The 16,789-nt window shown below is 62.2% G+C and overlaps 1 protein-coding gene across 4 annotated transcripts in view; it reads left to right on the top strand.

The window, feature by feature from the left end:
• The window catches only part of CASZ1 (castor zinc finger 1), a 147,649-nt gene extending 135,239 nt beyond the window's left edge, over positions 1-12,410 (top strand). For 3 of the 4 annotated variants that reach the window (XM_048221979.2, XM_057305304.1, XM_057305303.1), the window contains 7 exons: positions 824-1,162; positions 2,695-2,893; positions 3,620-3,791; positions 5,624-5,775; positions 5,962-6,103; positions 6,763-7,062; positions 8,786-12,410. In XM_048221979.2, coding sequence (XP_048077936.2) covers positions 824-1,162; positions 2,695-2,893; positions 3,620-3,791; positions 5,624-5,775; positions 5,962-6,103; positions 6,763-7,062; positions 8,786-9,885 — 2,404 coding nt within the window. In that variant the 3' untranslated portion in view covers positions 9,886-12,410. The remainder of the gene's footprint in view (positions 1-823; positions 1,163-2,694; positions 2,894-3,619; positions 3,792-5,623; positions 5,776-5,961; positions 6,104-6,762; positions 7,063-8,785) is intronic. The other variant, XM_057305305.1, reaches the window with a different exon arrangement.
• The last annotated feature ends 4,379 nt before the right edge of the window (positions 12,411-16,789 follow it).

Below are 16,789 nucleotides of genomic sequence, written 5' to 3'. Positions count from 1 at the left end.
CTCAGAAGCTCAGCTGGCTTCTTAGAAGGTACTGCTTGAAAAAAAGGCGGGCTTCCCCGCCCTTCCACCTGCTCGGCTCCCAGCAGGGTCCTCTGAGCCCATCCAAGCCACACTTAGAGACCCGGAGCAGGGTCTGCTTCTGCCCCCCCCTTCTGCAGCTGACAGCCCGACCACACATGTTCCCTGCAGAGTTAGCTGGAGAGACCCCACTCTGACCCAGGCAGGGACCCTACATGAAGGCCTTTCCAAGCCACGGTATTGTAGATTTGTAGATTCTCTTTGACCTAAAAATAATGAAATTAATTTGTAAACCCATTGAGCTGAAAAGCAGCAGGCCAGCCGCCTATCATAATTGAACCCAGAACTTGCAGACATTCAAAACAGACCTAGGCGGCCAGGCCCTAGCTCAGGCTCTGCTCACTGCTTAGGCAGCCCCAGCTGCCAGGCTGCAGAAGAACCAACTTCGAAGGCTGAGACCCACCTTTAATTCTTGGAGCAGATTCTGGAAGCACAGCCTTCGTGCACCAGGGCCTGCTGTCCCTGCCTCCTCCCGCTCTGTGTAGGGAGGAGCTAGGGAAGGGACAGCAGGAAGGTCACAGGTAGGAAGGTACAGTTAGAGCCGAGCCAGGAGCCCAAGTTCAGGACCAGAGGATACAGCCGTTTGTTGTCAGTCCTTCCTCCCTGGTAGGGTCACGCCTAGAGCTGGGGACTAGGGAGGGAACACTGGGCCCCTAGGCTTGTGATGGGGTCAGACCCAGGCAAAGGCTCCCTGCTCAGGGCCCTTGTCACTCCCCACCTGAGACGTGGCTTCTGCGTGTTGCAGCTTCCACTTCCGGACGGAGGGAGGAGCAGTGAAGGGAAACACAGAGGCCTCCTTCCCCGCCTCGGCTGCTGAGACCAAACCTGCCTTGGCCCCCTCGTCCCCTCCAGCGCCTCCTGTCACCACAGCCACGGTTTCCTCTCTGGAGGGTCCCACTCCCAGCCCGGCCGCTGTGCCGTCCACCCCCACGCTGCTCGCCTGGAAGCAGCTGGCTTCTGCCATACCCCAGCTGCCTCAGATCCCAGCATCGGTGCCTCACCTGCCCACCTCGCCCTTGGCAACGACTTCTCTAGAAAACGCCAAGCCCCAGGTCAAACCCGGATTCCTCCAGTTCCAGGAGAAGTGAGTCCCTCGATGAGCCGGGAGTCCCGCGTCCCCCGCGTGTTTCGGGAGTAGGTGCTAGCAAGGGCGGCGAGGGGGCCCTGCTCTTCACCTTGCAGTCAGCCCCGGCTGTCCCCAGCCTCTCTGGGACACCGTCTTCGGGCAATGTCCTTCTAGCCAAAGATGCTGCTGCTCTGACCCCCTGCCTGTTCCCAGAGCGGCCAGCTGGGGTGGGGGGAGATGGTGGTGGTCGTGGCCGCTGTTCCAGAGGGGCAGTGTTGACGCTGTGAGGACCACCTTAGGTGGGCTGGGAGTGGTGGTCCTCGCCCGGCAAGGAGGGCTACGTCTCTCCCTGGGCCTCCTTGTTGATCTCTGTGGCTCGCGCCCACGGCCGAGCCGCTGCAGAACAAGCGAAGTCATGGGTGGGGGGCGAGGGGGCTAACCTCCCCCCCCCAGGCCCGCACCCATCTGCACGATGGTCTGAGCTCTCAGGGGTGGAAGGGCCCTTCCTTACTGGATGGTGGTGGCGCCTTGTGGCGAGAACGGTGACTCTGTATCGTTACGTGTGCGGCTTCCTGTTCTCAATAAAAGTAATAAATTGGACGTGAACACACACCGCCTGAGTGGCAGCTGTCCTCCCTCTCTGAGCACCTGCGGCTGGGCCTATGGCATGGAAGGGCACCTGCGCTCCTCTCCGTCCCTTCCCCAGCTTCCCTCCCTCCGTTCCACCTCCCCTCAGTGGCAGCTCTCTTAGTTTCCCCAACGTGGTCAGGTTCACGCCCCGGGGCCACCGTGGGGGCAGCCCTGTTGTCGGCCAGGGCCGAAGGCTGGGGCACAGCGTCCCCTGCACCTGTCTGCTGCCTGGGGGGCAGGCTGTGGGGCAGGGCTGCTGCTCCCAGGGCAGGCCGGCATGGGGGCTCGGCCCAGCACCCCTCCACCCCCCAAATTCCACCACTCAGCTGGCCTGTGAGGTTCTCTGAGTGGACGGGATCCCCATGCCCTGGGCCAACCCTGGGGGCCCCGGCCACCATGCACCTCAGCAGGACCCGACACCAGGCACACATTCCCACTGGCCAAGGCCCCGTGGTAGCGGGGCTTCCTGGTAGGGCTGCCCACCCATCTGCACCCTGTCAGTCAGCCACACCCAGGGCAGTGTCCGTGCCAGGCCAGCCAGGCCCTCACTGGCCCCCCGCCAGGGCTGGCAGCGCCATCTCTCATTTTCACATCCAAGAGGTTACTGCAGCCGTCCTTATCTATAATCCTGAGGTGTGGCCATGGAAACTACGTGTCCCAGCATGCAATGCTCTGGGCAGCCTGCACACTGCAATCCTTCCTGCACCATCTGAGCTCCAAAAAGAAGGCAGGAATGCATGCTGGGATCTGTAGTCTCCTCTGGCCGAAGCCACTTGGGCAGGAGGGCAGCCCAGGGGCCATTCCTCTGGGCCGCACCACAGGGGGTTAGGGAGCAGAACCCCAACACGACGAATATCAGGATGTCAGTAAGGAGGGCCCTGGGAATGCCAATGACCTTCTGGGCTGTGGTTTCATTCCAGCGATCCTTGCCTCGCGACGGACTGCAAGTATGCCAACAAGTTCCACTTCCACTGTCTCTTTGGGAACTGCAAGTACGTCTGCAAAACCTCCGGCAAGGCGGAGTCGCACTGCCTGGACCACATCAACCCCAACAACAACCTGGTGAACGTGCGAGACCAGTTTGCGTACTACTCCCTTCAGTGTCTCTGTCCCAACCAGGTCAGCGTGGGGGAGGGGCGGGGTGGGGGCGCCAGGGCACAGGGCAGGGCCCGGGACCAGCTGCTCCTGGCAGGGATTCCGTTTCTCACGCCCCTTTTGAACTGGCCTCTTCCCGTCCTGGAAAGGGCACCGTCGGCCCCTGGGCCCCTGGAGGCCCCTGGGCAGGTGTCCAGATCGGGGCTCCGTTGCTGAGGTCTGTCATGTCACCCCAGCCCTGGGTGGGGACGACATGTTGGACAGTCGCTCTACATTTGGCGTCATTCCGCCCATCCTGGAACTGTGCTCCCTTTCCCCAGAGGCCTAGAATTTTATAATTCTGGGCCCACTGGACAGCTAGAGATTGAGCTGTCCATGCCCCAGACAGGAAGGGCACAGCACATTCACCACAAAGGCCTGTCCGGAGACTGGTGGGGGCTGTTTGGCAGAGCGCCTTGAGGAGGAGTCTGATCCCAGAGCTGGGCGATGCAGAGAAGAGTGCGAGGGTAGATTAGTGATGTCTGCTCTGGGTGTGGGCTCAGAGGCAGTTGGCAAGATCGCCAGGTCGGATGTCTCAGGCAAATGACAAAAGGGACATACTGCTTTTGAACACGTGAAAGGCCTGTACCCAATCGTGTTTCCTGATTCTGAGCACGGAAGAGGGCCTGCCGTGGGCCAGAGGCAGGGGGCCAGGTGGGAGCTCACGGAGGCTGTTGGCCGGCTCCTGACCCTCCTGCCGCATCCCTGCAGCACTGCGAGTTCCGGATGCGCGGACACTACCACTGCCTCCGGACTGGCTGCTGCTTCGTGACCAACATCACCACCAAGTTGCCGTGGCACATAAAGAAGCATGAGAAGGCCGAGCGGCGGGCAGCCAACGGGTTCAAGTACTTCACCAAGCGCGAGGAGTGTGGCAGGCTAGGTACTGGCGGCTGGGGCTGGGGGCAGCAACTTGCGGCAGGTGGCAGGGGCACAGCTCTGGCCCCTGAGGCCCTGCTGGCCTCGGCCCCCTCTCCCAGTACCCACCTCTTGTCCCTGCCTCTCAGACTCCGCCTGTCGTTAAAAATGTCCCAGATCTCACAGGCTGGGCATCATCACGCAGGGAAAACTGTCCAACACAAAGAGCCCAGGAAGAGGGGCGAGGGTGACTCGGAGCACTCCAGCCCCCCCCCCCCCGGGGAAACGCCACATGGGTAGAGTCAGGCCCTGCACCCGGTGCTCTCTCCTTTCCCCTCGAGGCCGTGCAGGTAACGCAGGAGCTCCCGCAGCGGCCCGCCCTGGGATCTCTTTCCAGGGCTTGCGCTACAAGGGCTCCGTCCAGGATGGTCCCTGCTTCGTCCACTCGTGTGTTCATGCAGCAGCTGCTTACTGAGGAACAGCTGCGTGCGGCGCGTGCTGCTGGGGGCGGGGGCGGGGCGGGCGGTGGAAGTAAGGGTTTGGAGCGTCTGTTCTGGCCAGCACCGTGCTTGGTGGTGGGGATCCGGTGGGACGAGCAGGTACACTGTGGATCAGCCCAGAGCATCTGTGACCTGGGTGACCCAGAAGGAGGTGGCCGTGGGGCCAGGAGGGAGGTCACACGTGGCCCTGAGCTTCGCAGCAGATGCCAGGGAGCGGAGTCTGCTGTGAGAGCTGGTCCCTCGGCTGGGAAGCCGTCCACAGCCCCTGACCAGGGCCCCCCGAGACGCTCCCTGGCCCCAGCTCGCCCTGGGGATGCCTTTTGGGGAGGGGCTCCGGGATGAGCGGGCAGAGGGCAGAGCCTACCCGCCTGCCTCAGGATGGAGCCACGTGTTCCCGGGCCTGCAGATGTGGGGCAGGAATGTGCCAGGAACAAATGGGAGAGTGGAAGGCAGGTGGCCGCGAGGCGGGCGGGGCAGACATCTGGACTGCAGGCCGGGCCTGCTGTGACTCAGGTGGCCGGAGCAGCAGGGCCTCGGGGGAGCAGAGGTGGGGCCGCTGCCGCTGCAGACTGGCCCTTCCAGAGGGAAAGGGTGAGATACTCAGGGCAACTGCCAGAAAAGGCAGGAAACAAACCTTTCTTTCAAGTATTAATTCAAAAAGAATTCACGGCCTGGGAGAGGGTTGGTAACCGTGGCAACAGATGTCAACATTCCGTGGCCCATGCTGTCCTCGGGCTCAGCTTACGGGTGTCGGGGTTCTCTGTAGCTGTCTGTATTTACTCAACTTTGGGGGGTCTGGGTGGTAGTTGAGGCCAAACAAAGCTGGGGGATGATATAAGACACCTGGCCAGCCCCAGTGCCATGGCGACGGGCAGGCCTTCACCTGCCCTGTGCCGACACTGTTTCAGCCCTGCCCGCTCTGTTTGTTCTCAGCCCAGAGCCAAGCGGAGGTGGGTGGGGGCAGGGCAGAGGTCTAAACAGGTCCAGGGACAGGCACCTGGGCTCCCCAGAGGAAACATGGAGACATATCTTGCTTGCTGGGAGGGGGCTGACCTGGCAGACGGGTCATTAGGGTCTTGCCCTGGAGCCCCAGGATCTCTCTGTTGGAGGGGCAGGGAGGGGATGGGGCCCAGCCTGCCACGTCACGTGCCCTCCTGCCACCTGGGGGGTGGGGTGGAGTACAAGCCCTCCTCAGACGAATGTCCCCACGGGTGGGGTGGGGAGCATGCCCTGTCCCCGACGCCGTCTGCCCGGTTGGCCACACTGCCCCGGAGCCCAGAGCGCGGCCGCCGCGCAGCAGGTGCGGTGAGCGTTGGCCGGCGCGGGGCGCTCACGCCAGGTGGGGCTGTGTCCACAGGCTGCAAGTACAACCAGGTGAACAGCCATTTCCACTGCATCCGGGAGGGCTGCCAGTTCTCCTTCCTCCTCAAGCACCAGATGACCTCCCACGCCCGGAAGCACATGCGGAGGATGCTGGGGAAGAACTTCGATCGTGTGCCCCCCTCCCAGGTGAGAGCCCCGGGCAGCCAGGCCGCCGTCCCCTCCTCCACCTGGGGTGGCGACAGGGCATTACCTGCGTCCCTGCTCTTGCTTCCTGGTGGGGGGCCCTCGCCTCCCTGAAGCGACAGCCTGCCCCTCTGGGGGCAATGCAGCCCCCAGCCCAGCTTCCTCAGGGTCCCCCTTGCTTCCTTTCAGGGCCCCCCGAGCCTGATGGACACAGAGACCGATGAGTACATGGATTACACCGGCTGCAGCCCGGGCGCCGTGTCCTCCGAGTCGTCCACCATGGACCGAAGCTGTTCCAGCACCCCTGTGGGCAACGAGAGCACCGCGGCAGGTGAGTGTGCGGCCAGCAAGCCCGGGACGGCCAAGCAGCAGGCCAGGAAGAGACCTCGGGGGCCCAGGAACTTCCAGCCTGGGCCACACCCGTCCTCCCGAGACCCAAGGCACTGCTGGGTCCGACTTAGGACTGGAGGGTCATGGTCAAGTGGCCTCAAAGGGGGACAGAGCCAGCCTCTGGGTGTGGCAGAGCCAACGGGTCTGTGGGATGTGGGTCATGGAGGCCACCTCCTGCCAGCACTCAGCCCTTGGCCTCAGTTTCCAGGAGAGGACCCCGGCTTGTCCTCTCTGAGCGCTAACCGAACAGAGCAGCAAGCCCCAGCCCACCCCCCCGCCAGGAGGGCAGGTAGGCCGGGAACCTGCCAGAGCCCGGGGGACCCAGGCACCGGGCCCACCCTCCCACTCGGCCACAGCACCCCCCGCCCCCCGTGACCTCTCCCTGCACAGTCTCCCCCTCCCATTCTCTCCTGCCCCTGCCACCTCCTTCCCCACTTTCTCCTGGCGCCTCTCTGCTCCTCCTCTGTCCACATGTTTTCATATCATACTTGCTTCTGCCATTGGGTTTCTCATTTGGGTTCTTTTTTGTTTGTTTTTTCTTTGTTTTGGTTTTCTTTTTTTTTTTTTTTTTTTTTTTCTGCTTCTCTCCACCCTCTCCAGGCTGCCCGGCTCCTCCTCCTCCTCCTCTTCCTCCTCCTGCTGCCGCTGGCGACGAGGCTGCCCACGTGGCTCCGCGGCCCCCACTGACCCCATCCTTCTCGGCGGCCGTGCTCCGGGCGCCCCTCCCCTCCCTCCCATGCCTCTTTTCTCCGCCCTGTCTCTCATACTCTCTGCTCAGTGCCACTCTCGGAGCCACTCGGGGCCTGGGCCACCCTGTCAGCAGCCCACCCCGCTTCCCGCCCGCCACTGCCACTCCAACTCCAGTAAAAAGTGACGTCCCCCTAGTTCAGGATGCCGCAGGTAACTCGCACACGTCTTCTCGCCAGTGTTTGTCACCCCAGTGGACCCTTGAGGCCGTGATCCAGGACCTGACCTTTTTCTGTGGCCTTGCTGGGCCGAGGACAGGGCCACATTGCACCCCTCACCGCCCAGCACCCCCCCCCCAAAGACCAGAGAGCCTAGTCTCTGCCCCGCGGACAGCTCCTCGCAACCCCTGCTCAGCCTGAACCCCCATCCCTGGGGCCAGGCAGGAGAGGGCGGGAGTCTGTGTGGCCCAGGTCCCAGGCGGTGCTCCGTGACAGAGGTGCCTCCTGGTCCCACCCCTCACCGCCCCCAATATCTGCTGTCCTGCAGGGATGAGACCTGCCCTCCCCTCCCCACCCCTTTGCAGTATTCATCACCCCAGCTTTGCGCCTCCCCTCACTCATCTGTGCCTCACATTCTGCCTGAGAGCCGGGCCAGTACTGTGCCAGGCCTGGGGGCACGGCAGAGAGCAGGGCAGAGGGTCCCCCACTTGTGGAATTCAGCCCATGGAAAGCTGTCACTGGCATAACCAGACAGACCCCTGTGACAGCAGCCACTCCTCACCCACCTGGATCTCCAGGCCCCAGACCCTCCCTTGTCCTCTGCTGGGCACCCCCACCCCATGGCAGACCTTGGTTTCACCTGCTAAGGGTGACTGGGTGTCCTCCCTTAGTGGACAATGCAGCCCAGTGGCGCCATGGAGGCTGGGTGTTCTAGGCAGGATCGGGGAGGGCTGAACAGGTCAGCCACGTGGGAGAAGGCTGGAGGTTGCCCACCCTTGACCCTGGCTAGGGCCGGGCCCTGAAGCTTTCTCTCTGGTTTCTAGGGTGTGGAGCAGGGAGCACTAGGATTGCTGCCCCTTCCCCAGTGGCCCGTGCCACGCCAGGGGGCTGCTCGCCCCTGACCCTGCAGCAGTAGGGGGCCACGGCATATCCCAGCAAGGGGGTAGCGGACGCAAAACCACACTGCCGGTCAGGCAGCCCTGGCAATGGGGCATCCTAAGTGTAGGGAAGGAGCCGGATCCAGTAGGGAGGGCACAGGTGGGCACCCATCTGTTGGCTGAGCCTCTGCTGCAGCCCTGGCCCCTCAGCAGAGCTGCCCTCTCCCCAACAAGACCTTAAAGAACCTTCTGGTACGAAGGGGAAGGTGTCCCTCGGGGCAGGGAGTTACAGTCCCAAACAGCCCCGGGGCGCTTGGCATCCCTGTTGCAAGTAGGCTGGTCCCATGTGCAGACAGGTGGGCAGCTGGAGAAACTGGTTAGCCAGCCGGAGAAGGAGCTGGCCTGTCCCTCATTAGAGGTGGGTCTGTGATGGCGTCCTGGCCCCCATCCAACCCGGGTAATTATACTCTGCCGACCTAGATTCCCCCTTCAGCTTCAATTAGCACCAAGACGTGTCCTCACTTCCCACCCAAACTGGCCAGGAAGCAGCCACCACATCCCCTGGAGCTGCTTGCTCTGCCACCCCGGACGGATGCCTGTGCGGTCGTCCTGCAGACATGGGATGACGCAAGGGGAAGCCTGGGGCTCCCCGGCTCTTTTGGGAAGGGGGAGTGGGAGAGGCCCCCAGAGCCCCAGGGAAGCCAAGGAGTTGACCCCAAGGGGCGCCCTCTGGCCACGGTGCCAGGACGGGGCCGGGGGGGGGGGGGGGGAGGACCGGGCGTGGGTGCAATCCTGGGAATGGTGCCTAGAGGGACACTGACCTACCCCACCCCACCCCAGGGAACACCATCTCCATGCCGACGGCCTCTGGGGCCAAGAAGCGCTTCTGGATCATCGAGGACATGTCCCCGTTCGGCAAGCGGCGCAAGACGGCCTCCTCGCGAAAAATGCTGGACGAGGGCATGATGCTGGAGGGCTTCCGGCGCTTTGACCTCTACGAGGACTGCAAGGACGCGGCGTGCCAGTTCTCGCTCAAGGTCACCCACTACCACTGCACTCGGGAGAACTGCGGCTACAAGTTCTGCGGGCGCACACACATGTACAAGCACGCGCAGCACCACGACCGCGTGGACAACCTGGTGCTGGATGACTTCAAGCGCTTCAAGGCCTCGCTCAGCTGCCACTTCGCCGACTGCCCCTTCTCGGGCACCAGCACGCACTTCCACTGCCTGCGCTGCCGCTTCCGCTGCACCGACAGCACCAAGGTCACCGCGCACCGCAAGCACCATGGCAAGCAGGACGTGATCAGCGCGGCCGGCTTCTGCCAGTTCAGCTCGAGCGCCGACTGCGCCGTGCCCGACTGCAAGTACAAGCTCAAGTGCTCGCACTTCCACTGCACCTACCCGGGCTGCCGCCACACGGTGGTGGGCATGTCGCAGATGGACTCGCACAAGCGCAAGCACGAGAAGCAGGAGCGCGGGGAGCCACCCGCCGCGTCCCCGGGCCCCGCCGTCGGCCTGGACGGCGCGCTGTCGCTGGGCGCCGAACCCGGGGGCGCCCTGCTCTTCCTGCCGCCCGCCGCCGCCGCCGTTGCTGGCGGCCCGGGGGGGCTGGGGATGGGCAACGCGGGCGACCCCAGGGACCCCGGCCCGCCCGATGGCCCCGGGCCCCGCGACGGCCTCGCCGCGCCTGCGCCCGGCCCCCCGACCGGGGAGTCGTCGCAGGAGGACGAGGAGGAGGAGCTGGAGCTGCCCGAGGAGGAGGCGGACGACGACGAGGACGACGACGAGGACGATGACGATGAGGACGACGACGAGGACGACGACGACGACGACGAGGACCTGCGCACCGACTCGGAGGAGTCGCTGCCCGAGGCGGCGGGGCCCGGGGCGCGGAGCCCGGAGCTGGCGGCACCCGCGCCCGCCGCAGCCTCGCCCTAGCCGGCCGTCGGGGGGGCGCGGGCACCGGGGCCGGGGCCGCCTCGCCTTCCCCCCTGCCGTGGTGGCCGCTGCGATCCCTTTTGTAAGAGATGCTATTTATGTGTAACGCTGCCCTCGGTCCAGAGCGAGACGGTCGCCCCCGCTGCCCGGCTCGGGGCGGCCCCGCCGGTGCTTCCGGACCCCGAGTCCGTCTCAGGACAGAGGCGGGGGCCTCCCTCTGGTGCTCCGGGGCCGCCCCCGCCCCGCCCGCGGCGCGCGGCCAGCGGCTGGAAGGACAGGCTGCGAGCGACCCTTCTCTGGCTGCACTTCGGGGATCTTCTTCTTCAGGGAAACAGAAGGTGCTCTTGTCCCGGGTGGGACCGAGGAGCAGGGGACCCCGAGGGCGAGGCGGGCGCAGACACCGGGCAGCCGCCCCGCGCGCCCCTCCCCGCGGCCGGACCCCGGGCCCCACGACCACGCCGGTGGGATTCCTCATTGCTCAGGACTGGGAAGGGCGCTGGGGGTCACCGCGACCCCCACCCCTCACCCCCAGAGGCGGGCCCTAGTAGCATCTGGCAGGGCCTTCTATTCATGCAGCTAAGACCCTCCCTCCCGGCCCTGGCGGGGGCGGGGCAGAGGCGGCAGCGCCGGCGACACTGCAGGGACTGCGGAGGGAACCTCGCGGAATTAGCGAGCCGGGAGGCCGGGGCCCTGCTGTCTGCTCCCGAGGGCTGGAGCCCGGAGGAGGCGCGCCTCGGCCTGCCGCTCGGTGACTCCCAGGCCCCGGACTCTCCCCGGGGGAGGCCGAGGCTGGGTCCCGCTTCCAAACCCAAGAGCAGCCGGTGCTGGGGTGCTGGGCCTTGCAGAGGTCTCAGCCACCCACGTGGTGGGAACAGGAAAGATACCACTGTTTGGGGCTTTAATATTCAAAATGGGGGGAAAAATGCGAAAAAGTTGTACAGTATTTTTCCTGTAAAGGTTATTATTCTACATAGAACAAAAAAAAAAAAAAAAAAAAAAAAGGCAGGCGGGCCGCGAGAGCACAGGCCCGCCTCGGACCAGCCCTGAGGTTGGAGACCGAGTGCAATCGCTCACGTGGGATTTCGTTTCGAATTGATTTTAGAGGCCTTACCAGTTTGAGGCTGTCTGTCTTTACACTAGCACTGGCGGGAGCTGCGTGATTCCAACTTTTAACTTGAATTTTGTAGAAACAAGGAAAAAGGACTATTACTGTTGATACAAGTTTGTAGTTAACATTTGAGTTTTTCTCTATTGGTTATGCGTGTGGCTTTATAGGGCTTTTTTTTTTTCCAGTTTGTTTTTCTTTCTTTTTTTTTTTTGTTTGGGATGCTTCTTTCCTGGTGCAACCCACCCAGATTTGCTTCCCTTTGCAAAACACTCCCCCCTCCCGGAGTGGACGAGGTCACCAAGCCCAGCTTCTGGGGGGGGGCACCAGGTGGCCAGTGGTTGTGATGGCGACAGGGACGAGGGCAGACTGCCCGAGCTTCCCATGTCTCCAGTCCTGGCCACCAGCCTGGCTCAGGTGGGACCCTGAGACTTGCCACAGGGAGAGAGCCAAGCCCAGCCTGGAGGAGGCCTGTCACCCAGAGCCGCCTCCCCACACATCACCAAGGGGAGCCCCACCCGATGGCAGGGGGCGCTGGTTCTTTTTTTTTTCTGTCCGTGTGTGTGTGTGTGTGTGTGTGTGTGTGTGTGTGTGTGTGTGTCCCCTCTTGGCTGCCCACAGCCAGAGAGCCAGGATCATCTGCACTGGAGAGGGAGCAGGGAGGGAGGAGCGGTCAGCGGACCGATTCAACAGGCAGCAAGCCGTTGTCTAAACAACCCCTACCAGACCCTCCTGAATTCTGTGGGCCCCGCTGCTGCTGCTGCGCACTGGCCCAGACTCTGCGCCCCACCGCAGAACCGCTGGGCGTGTGGAGGGGGTTTTGTAAAGGAACACAAACAAAAAAACAACAACAAAACAACAAAACACAAAAACATTTTTCAATGTAGCGAAATTAAAAAAAGAAAAAGAAAAAAAAGAAAAAAGAAAATCGAAGATGCCGACAGTGCGAAGTCTAGCCTTTTGTAACCTTCATATTGCACACTAGGACTATAAGCCATTGCTAGCTCATTTTGAATTTTAATGTGTAATTTTTGTTTTATTTTCTTTCTGTGGGGAAAACAATGCTTGATCCACCAATGCTCTTTTTAATGTTTTATAACTATGTATGTGTATATATATAAATATAAAATAATGTATGCACATATGTGTCTATATCTATATGTATATACATATATAGAGATATAGAGATATAGAGAGAGGTTTTGAGACGAAAAATGCAGAACGTGAAAACCGAACTGAACAGCGTGTGCTCTGATTACTTGAATCTGGTCTCCTCGGCACCTGGTTAACTGAATATTTTTCCACTTGAATTTAGTGCTATTAGAAATTTAATATATGTGTTTTATTTATTTGATTTTTTTTTTGCATGACTGATGCAAGGTTTGACATTTTCACTCAATAAAAACTGGAAAAAAATCTATCAAGTTATCTTTTATTTTTAAAATCAGCCCCAAGTGGCTGGCGGGGATCCAGCTGTGCAGGGCCATGGCCGGGCTCTGTGGGCCAGGGGAGAGTGGAGGGAGTCGTTCACCCCTCAACCCAGGCAGGAAAGGGGCAGAACAGTATCACCCGGGGATGAGGCCACGTTCCTCCAGGTTGCTGAGGACTGACGGGGAGCTCAGGCCCTGCCCACCCGAAGGGTGGCCTCCTTCCCAAGACCTGCCTGAAGCCCCTGCATGAGGCTCAGGGGCTGCCAGAGGGCACAGCCGACTGGCACAGAAGCATCTGGCCTCAGGCAAAGGCTCCATGGGCTCTCCGGGCCCCCCGAGACCCTGGCCAGCCCCGGCCTCTGGCAGCCAGGGCTACTGGGCAGGCGCTTGGCAGGGTCATCCCTCTGCCTCCTCCTTCGGCTCCTTCCTCCTTCCTGCAGGGACCTGCCTGGGCTGGGAACGGCGCGTACCCGGATCTGATCCGGATGCTGGCTCGGCTCCTGCCCAGAGCACATGGGGGCAGAGCCAGAGGGGGCTGATTCCTAGGTCCGCAGCCACCAACCCCAGGCCTGGGCTGCAGGCCCTGGTGGCCCCTTGGCGGCGGCGGGGGGGGGGGCTACCTCGCAAGTGTGGGTGGTGGTAGCACCGCCATCAGCCTGGCCCAGAGTGCAGGCCTCATGCCTCCTTCGCCCTGACACTTCTACATGGTCACCCACTCCCCATTAACCCTCATCTTCAGCACCACCTTGTCAGCCGTGCCCTGAGCCGACCTCCTTCCAGGTGGTCAAGGCATCCCGGAGCCCCGCGCGGGAGGGACGTGTGTGGGACCCACCACGTTCTTCCACTCTGAGGAGCATCTCCCTGCGTGTCACGGCCCTGCACTGAGCACACCCACGTTCCTGAGGCGGAAACCAGGGGCCGGGAAGGTGAGGCCCCACCGCGCCCCGCTCCCCTGGCTGGGCAGCAGCCGGCCGGGGCCAGGGCCAGCAGGAGGAGAGGCGCAGGGGCTGCCTCTCCCTCCAAGTCTCCCGGGTCTGCACCCGCCCAGCATCCTGCTCGGTGTCGTTCCCACCACAAAAGCCGCCTTTCCTACCCAGCCCCAGCACAGAAGGCCTTTCCTTTTCTTCTTTCTTCCTGGAACGCAGCCCACAGGCTATTTACATAAATATGTTTGTAACAGACGCGAAAATATATACTTTTTTCTGTCTTATTAAAATGTTCAAGTTGGAACTCGCCTATTGTTTGTGGATATCTCGATTCTGTTAAATAAAACAGTGACTAATTTATGGGATAAAACACAAGTTCAACAAATTAAAACCATTATTGGAGCTTCACAGGCCCTGGTGGGCCGAGCAGCCCTCCCATGGGGCCTCAGGGGCGGCGCGGAGCCAAGCCCGGGCCTCAGCTGGGTGAGTGGGTGACCACAGGGCCGCCTCTGGGTGCTGCGGCGGGGGGCAGGGGGGCAGGGCCCACAGAGGATTTGGAGGGCCAGCTCTCAAGGGCTCCAACGTCAGCTGCCTGTCAGGGACTCCAGGGGCCCAGGGGAGGGAGGAGCGACTCAGAGCAGATGACCCCCCCTCGCACAAATGCCCCCTCGCCAGCTGCCCCCAGGTCTTCCCGGCCCAAATGGACCTCGGCAGACCCACACACAGTGGACGGGAGGGAGGCCCAGCCTAGCTGTGGGCAGAGCCAGCCTCCAAGCTAGACTCAGGACGAGGCAGGCACCGGGGCCGAGGGGGATAGATAAGGAGGGCCTTGGACCGGGCCCAGGGAGGGGGGCACTGGGTCTCGAGGTGCCCCCCCAAACAGCCTAAGGGGGACAAGGGTCTGTGACCCATCAGGATGCTGTACCAGGCCAGCTCACTGCCCTGAGTCCCAGGCGCTGCCCCAGATGAGAGCAGAGAGAAGTGACCACATCACCCACCAGGAGCCAGTGCCCACTGCGACCAGGTCCCCCACCGCAAGAGGGAGGGGCTTGCAGCTGCAAACCGCCCCCTCCCCCCACCGGGAGTGCAGAGTGGGCCCGGGCCCCACCACACTCCCTATGGCTTGTTGGACTCAGTAGGAAATGCAGTAAAACACTCTTCGTTCTTGGATTTAAGGAGCCGCGGCGGGGCGGTGCGCCTACGCCCAAACTGGGGCGAATTCGAGAGTTTTGTAACCTCTTGGAAAGAGCCAGAACCAGCTGCTCAGGCTCACGCTGAGCTCAGCGGCCTGCCCGCCTCCCACAGACCTGGCCCGGCTTGGGTGCTACCAGCGGCTGAGTCATCCATGGGAGTCGGGCCCCGGCATTCACGAGCAGCCTTGCCCCAGGCCCACCGGGACCCGGGGACAGGCCGGCCCTCTCCCTGGGCCCGGTCGCCAGCATGCCCCAACCCCGGGCAAAGGCGGCTTGCTCGCCAGCCTCCACGAGGTGGCCCCGGCCCCACAGGCGGTCTTGGCCCGGGACCAGGGCACAACGGGTGGCGGATAAAGGGTGGCTGCCCCAAGGCCCGGGTCAGGCCTCCAGGAAGCAGGGCGGACAGCAGGGCCCCTCAGACGGGCTGGAGCCCTGGGGACCTTGCGGGGCCAGGCCTGTGCCACCCTCGCTGGGAGGAGCTGCCCCACCTTCCTGGGCCAGACAGGAAGCAGCTCCCAGGAGGCCTGCAGCCAGCACCAGGCCGATGGTGCCTGGAGCAGCCTGGCCCAGCTGCTGCTGCTGTGAGCCCCGCACCCCAGGCCGCTCAGGGGGAGACGCATGGCCTCGGGAAGTCCAAAGCTTTCTCCCCGCCAAAAAACCTGTTCAGCCCTGGCCAGGGCAGCCCCCACCGCCCCCCGAGCCTGGGGGCTGCCCCCTGGATCCCTCAGGCATCCCAGGAACTGCTAGTGCCCGGAAACGACCCTCCCGGGGCCGCTGGCTAGGGAGGCAGAGGGCCCGGCACCTGAGTTTACGGGGTGGATTTGCAAGTGTGGCCGCCACCAGAAAGATCTTTCCAGGATTTGTCAGGGAGCAAGGAGAGGCTTCAGGCATTCCCCTTACGAAACAGTAAAACCTTCTCTCTTCTTCTAGAAGAGCTTGAACTTTCAAGTGCTCAATAACTACTAAGGTTTGTTCATAATTCAGGTGAAAGGCACCCAACAATGCTGGAGTGGGGTGGGGGGCCCCGAGGGCTCAGGCCCTCACATGGACAGGGTCGCAGTCCCATGTCAGCACCACACCCTGAGGGTGTCTGTCCAGTGGCTCTTCCCCACTGTCCCCCCCCCCCCAGCAGAGGTGGCTGATCCCTGGGTGGGAAACAGCTGTGCAGGGCAAAGGAGCAGGGGCAGGACTGGGGTCCACCCCCAGGTGAACACTTCACCTGAGGCTGGAGCCACACCTGCAGGGTCTCACCAGCACTTTCACATCTGCCGCCTGGAGCCTTCGACCCTCTTCCCTGGGTGCCTTGGCAGAAACTAGCTTAAACAAACAGACGGAGAAACGCTGAGCAGTAAGTAAACTCCTGAGGATAGGGTTGTCGGAAAATGACTCCTGCCTGCCCTTCCTCCTTCTTGGGCTCTGGGGCAGGAGGAGGGCAGGGGCCGGGGCAGGGCTGGGGCAGTCACCAGAGGAGAGGGAGGTTCTGGGACCAGACCCCAGAACCAACCTCAGTGCTCCTGGATGGGCAAAGGTCAAGGGTGGGAGAGGAACCTTCTAGAGGACCCCTCCACTCGCATTTGGTGTGAGCCCCCCAAGACACATGACTCCCTTTCAGGGAGACAAGTCACAGGACCTCTAGGTGAGGAGCTTCCCGTCTTTATTAAAAGCAAGCACAGCCACAAACCCAGATGGAGAGGAGGGGAGATCTTGTGCTATTCCTTTGTTTTGACTGGACTTTTCAGACCTCTTCAATGTGCTTCCACAATATGAAAAACACCGAACGCTGCAAATTCTGCAGCCCCTTCCCGCCCCCAGAAAGCTCTCCTTCCCAGCCCCAAGGCTCAGGGCCACGGAGCGCAGGAGGCTGGGCAGGCAGGTGGGGGAGCAGCCTCCTGGAGCAGTGCCAACGTCAGGCCGGGCTGGCCAGGGGGGCTTCAGCCACAGCAGAGCCAGAGCCCAGGAGTCACAGGGGGGCGGCTGGGGAGACCTCGGGGCCAGGAGGGCGGCCCCGCAGCCTCCCAGAGCTGGGGCTGCTTCTTTCCTAAAAGACACTTTACAAAACTACATTGTCATTGAGTTTAATAATCTTCCCCCTTCCAGAAAGGCCTGACGGGCGCTGCCTGCTGCTCACTTCTGCCCCATTCCAAATATTTTTACCTTATTTGGATGAAATGCATTATTTTTCTAATGAAAGGCTTTTTTTTTTCAAAGGGCTGTTTTCCCTCCGTCCAGCAGCTGCCTTTATTAGGGCAG

The sequence above is a fragment of the Ursus arctos genome, unplaced genomic scaffold, assembly GCF_023065955.2.
Source record: "Ursus arctos isolate Adak ecotype North America unplaced genomic scaffold, UrsArc2.0 scaffold_32, whole genome shotgun sequence".
In the NCBI taxonomy this organism is placed as follows: domain Eukaryota; kingdom Metazoa; phylum Chordata; class Mammalia; order Carnivora; family Ursidae; genus Ursus; species Ursus arctos.
Note: the sequence above shows the minus strand (reverse complement) of the source record. Positions and strands in the feature narration are given on the sequence as shown.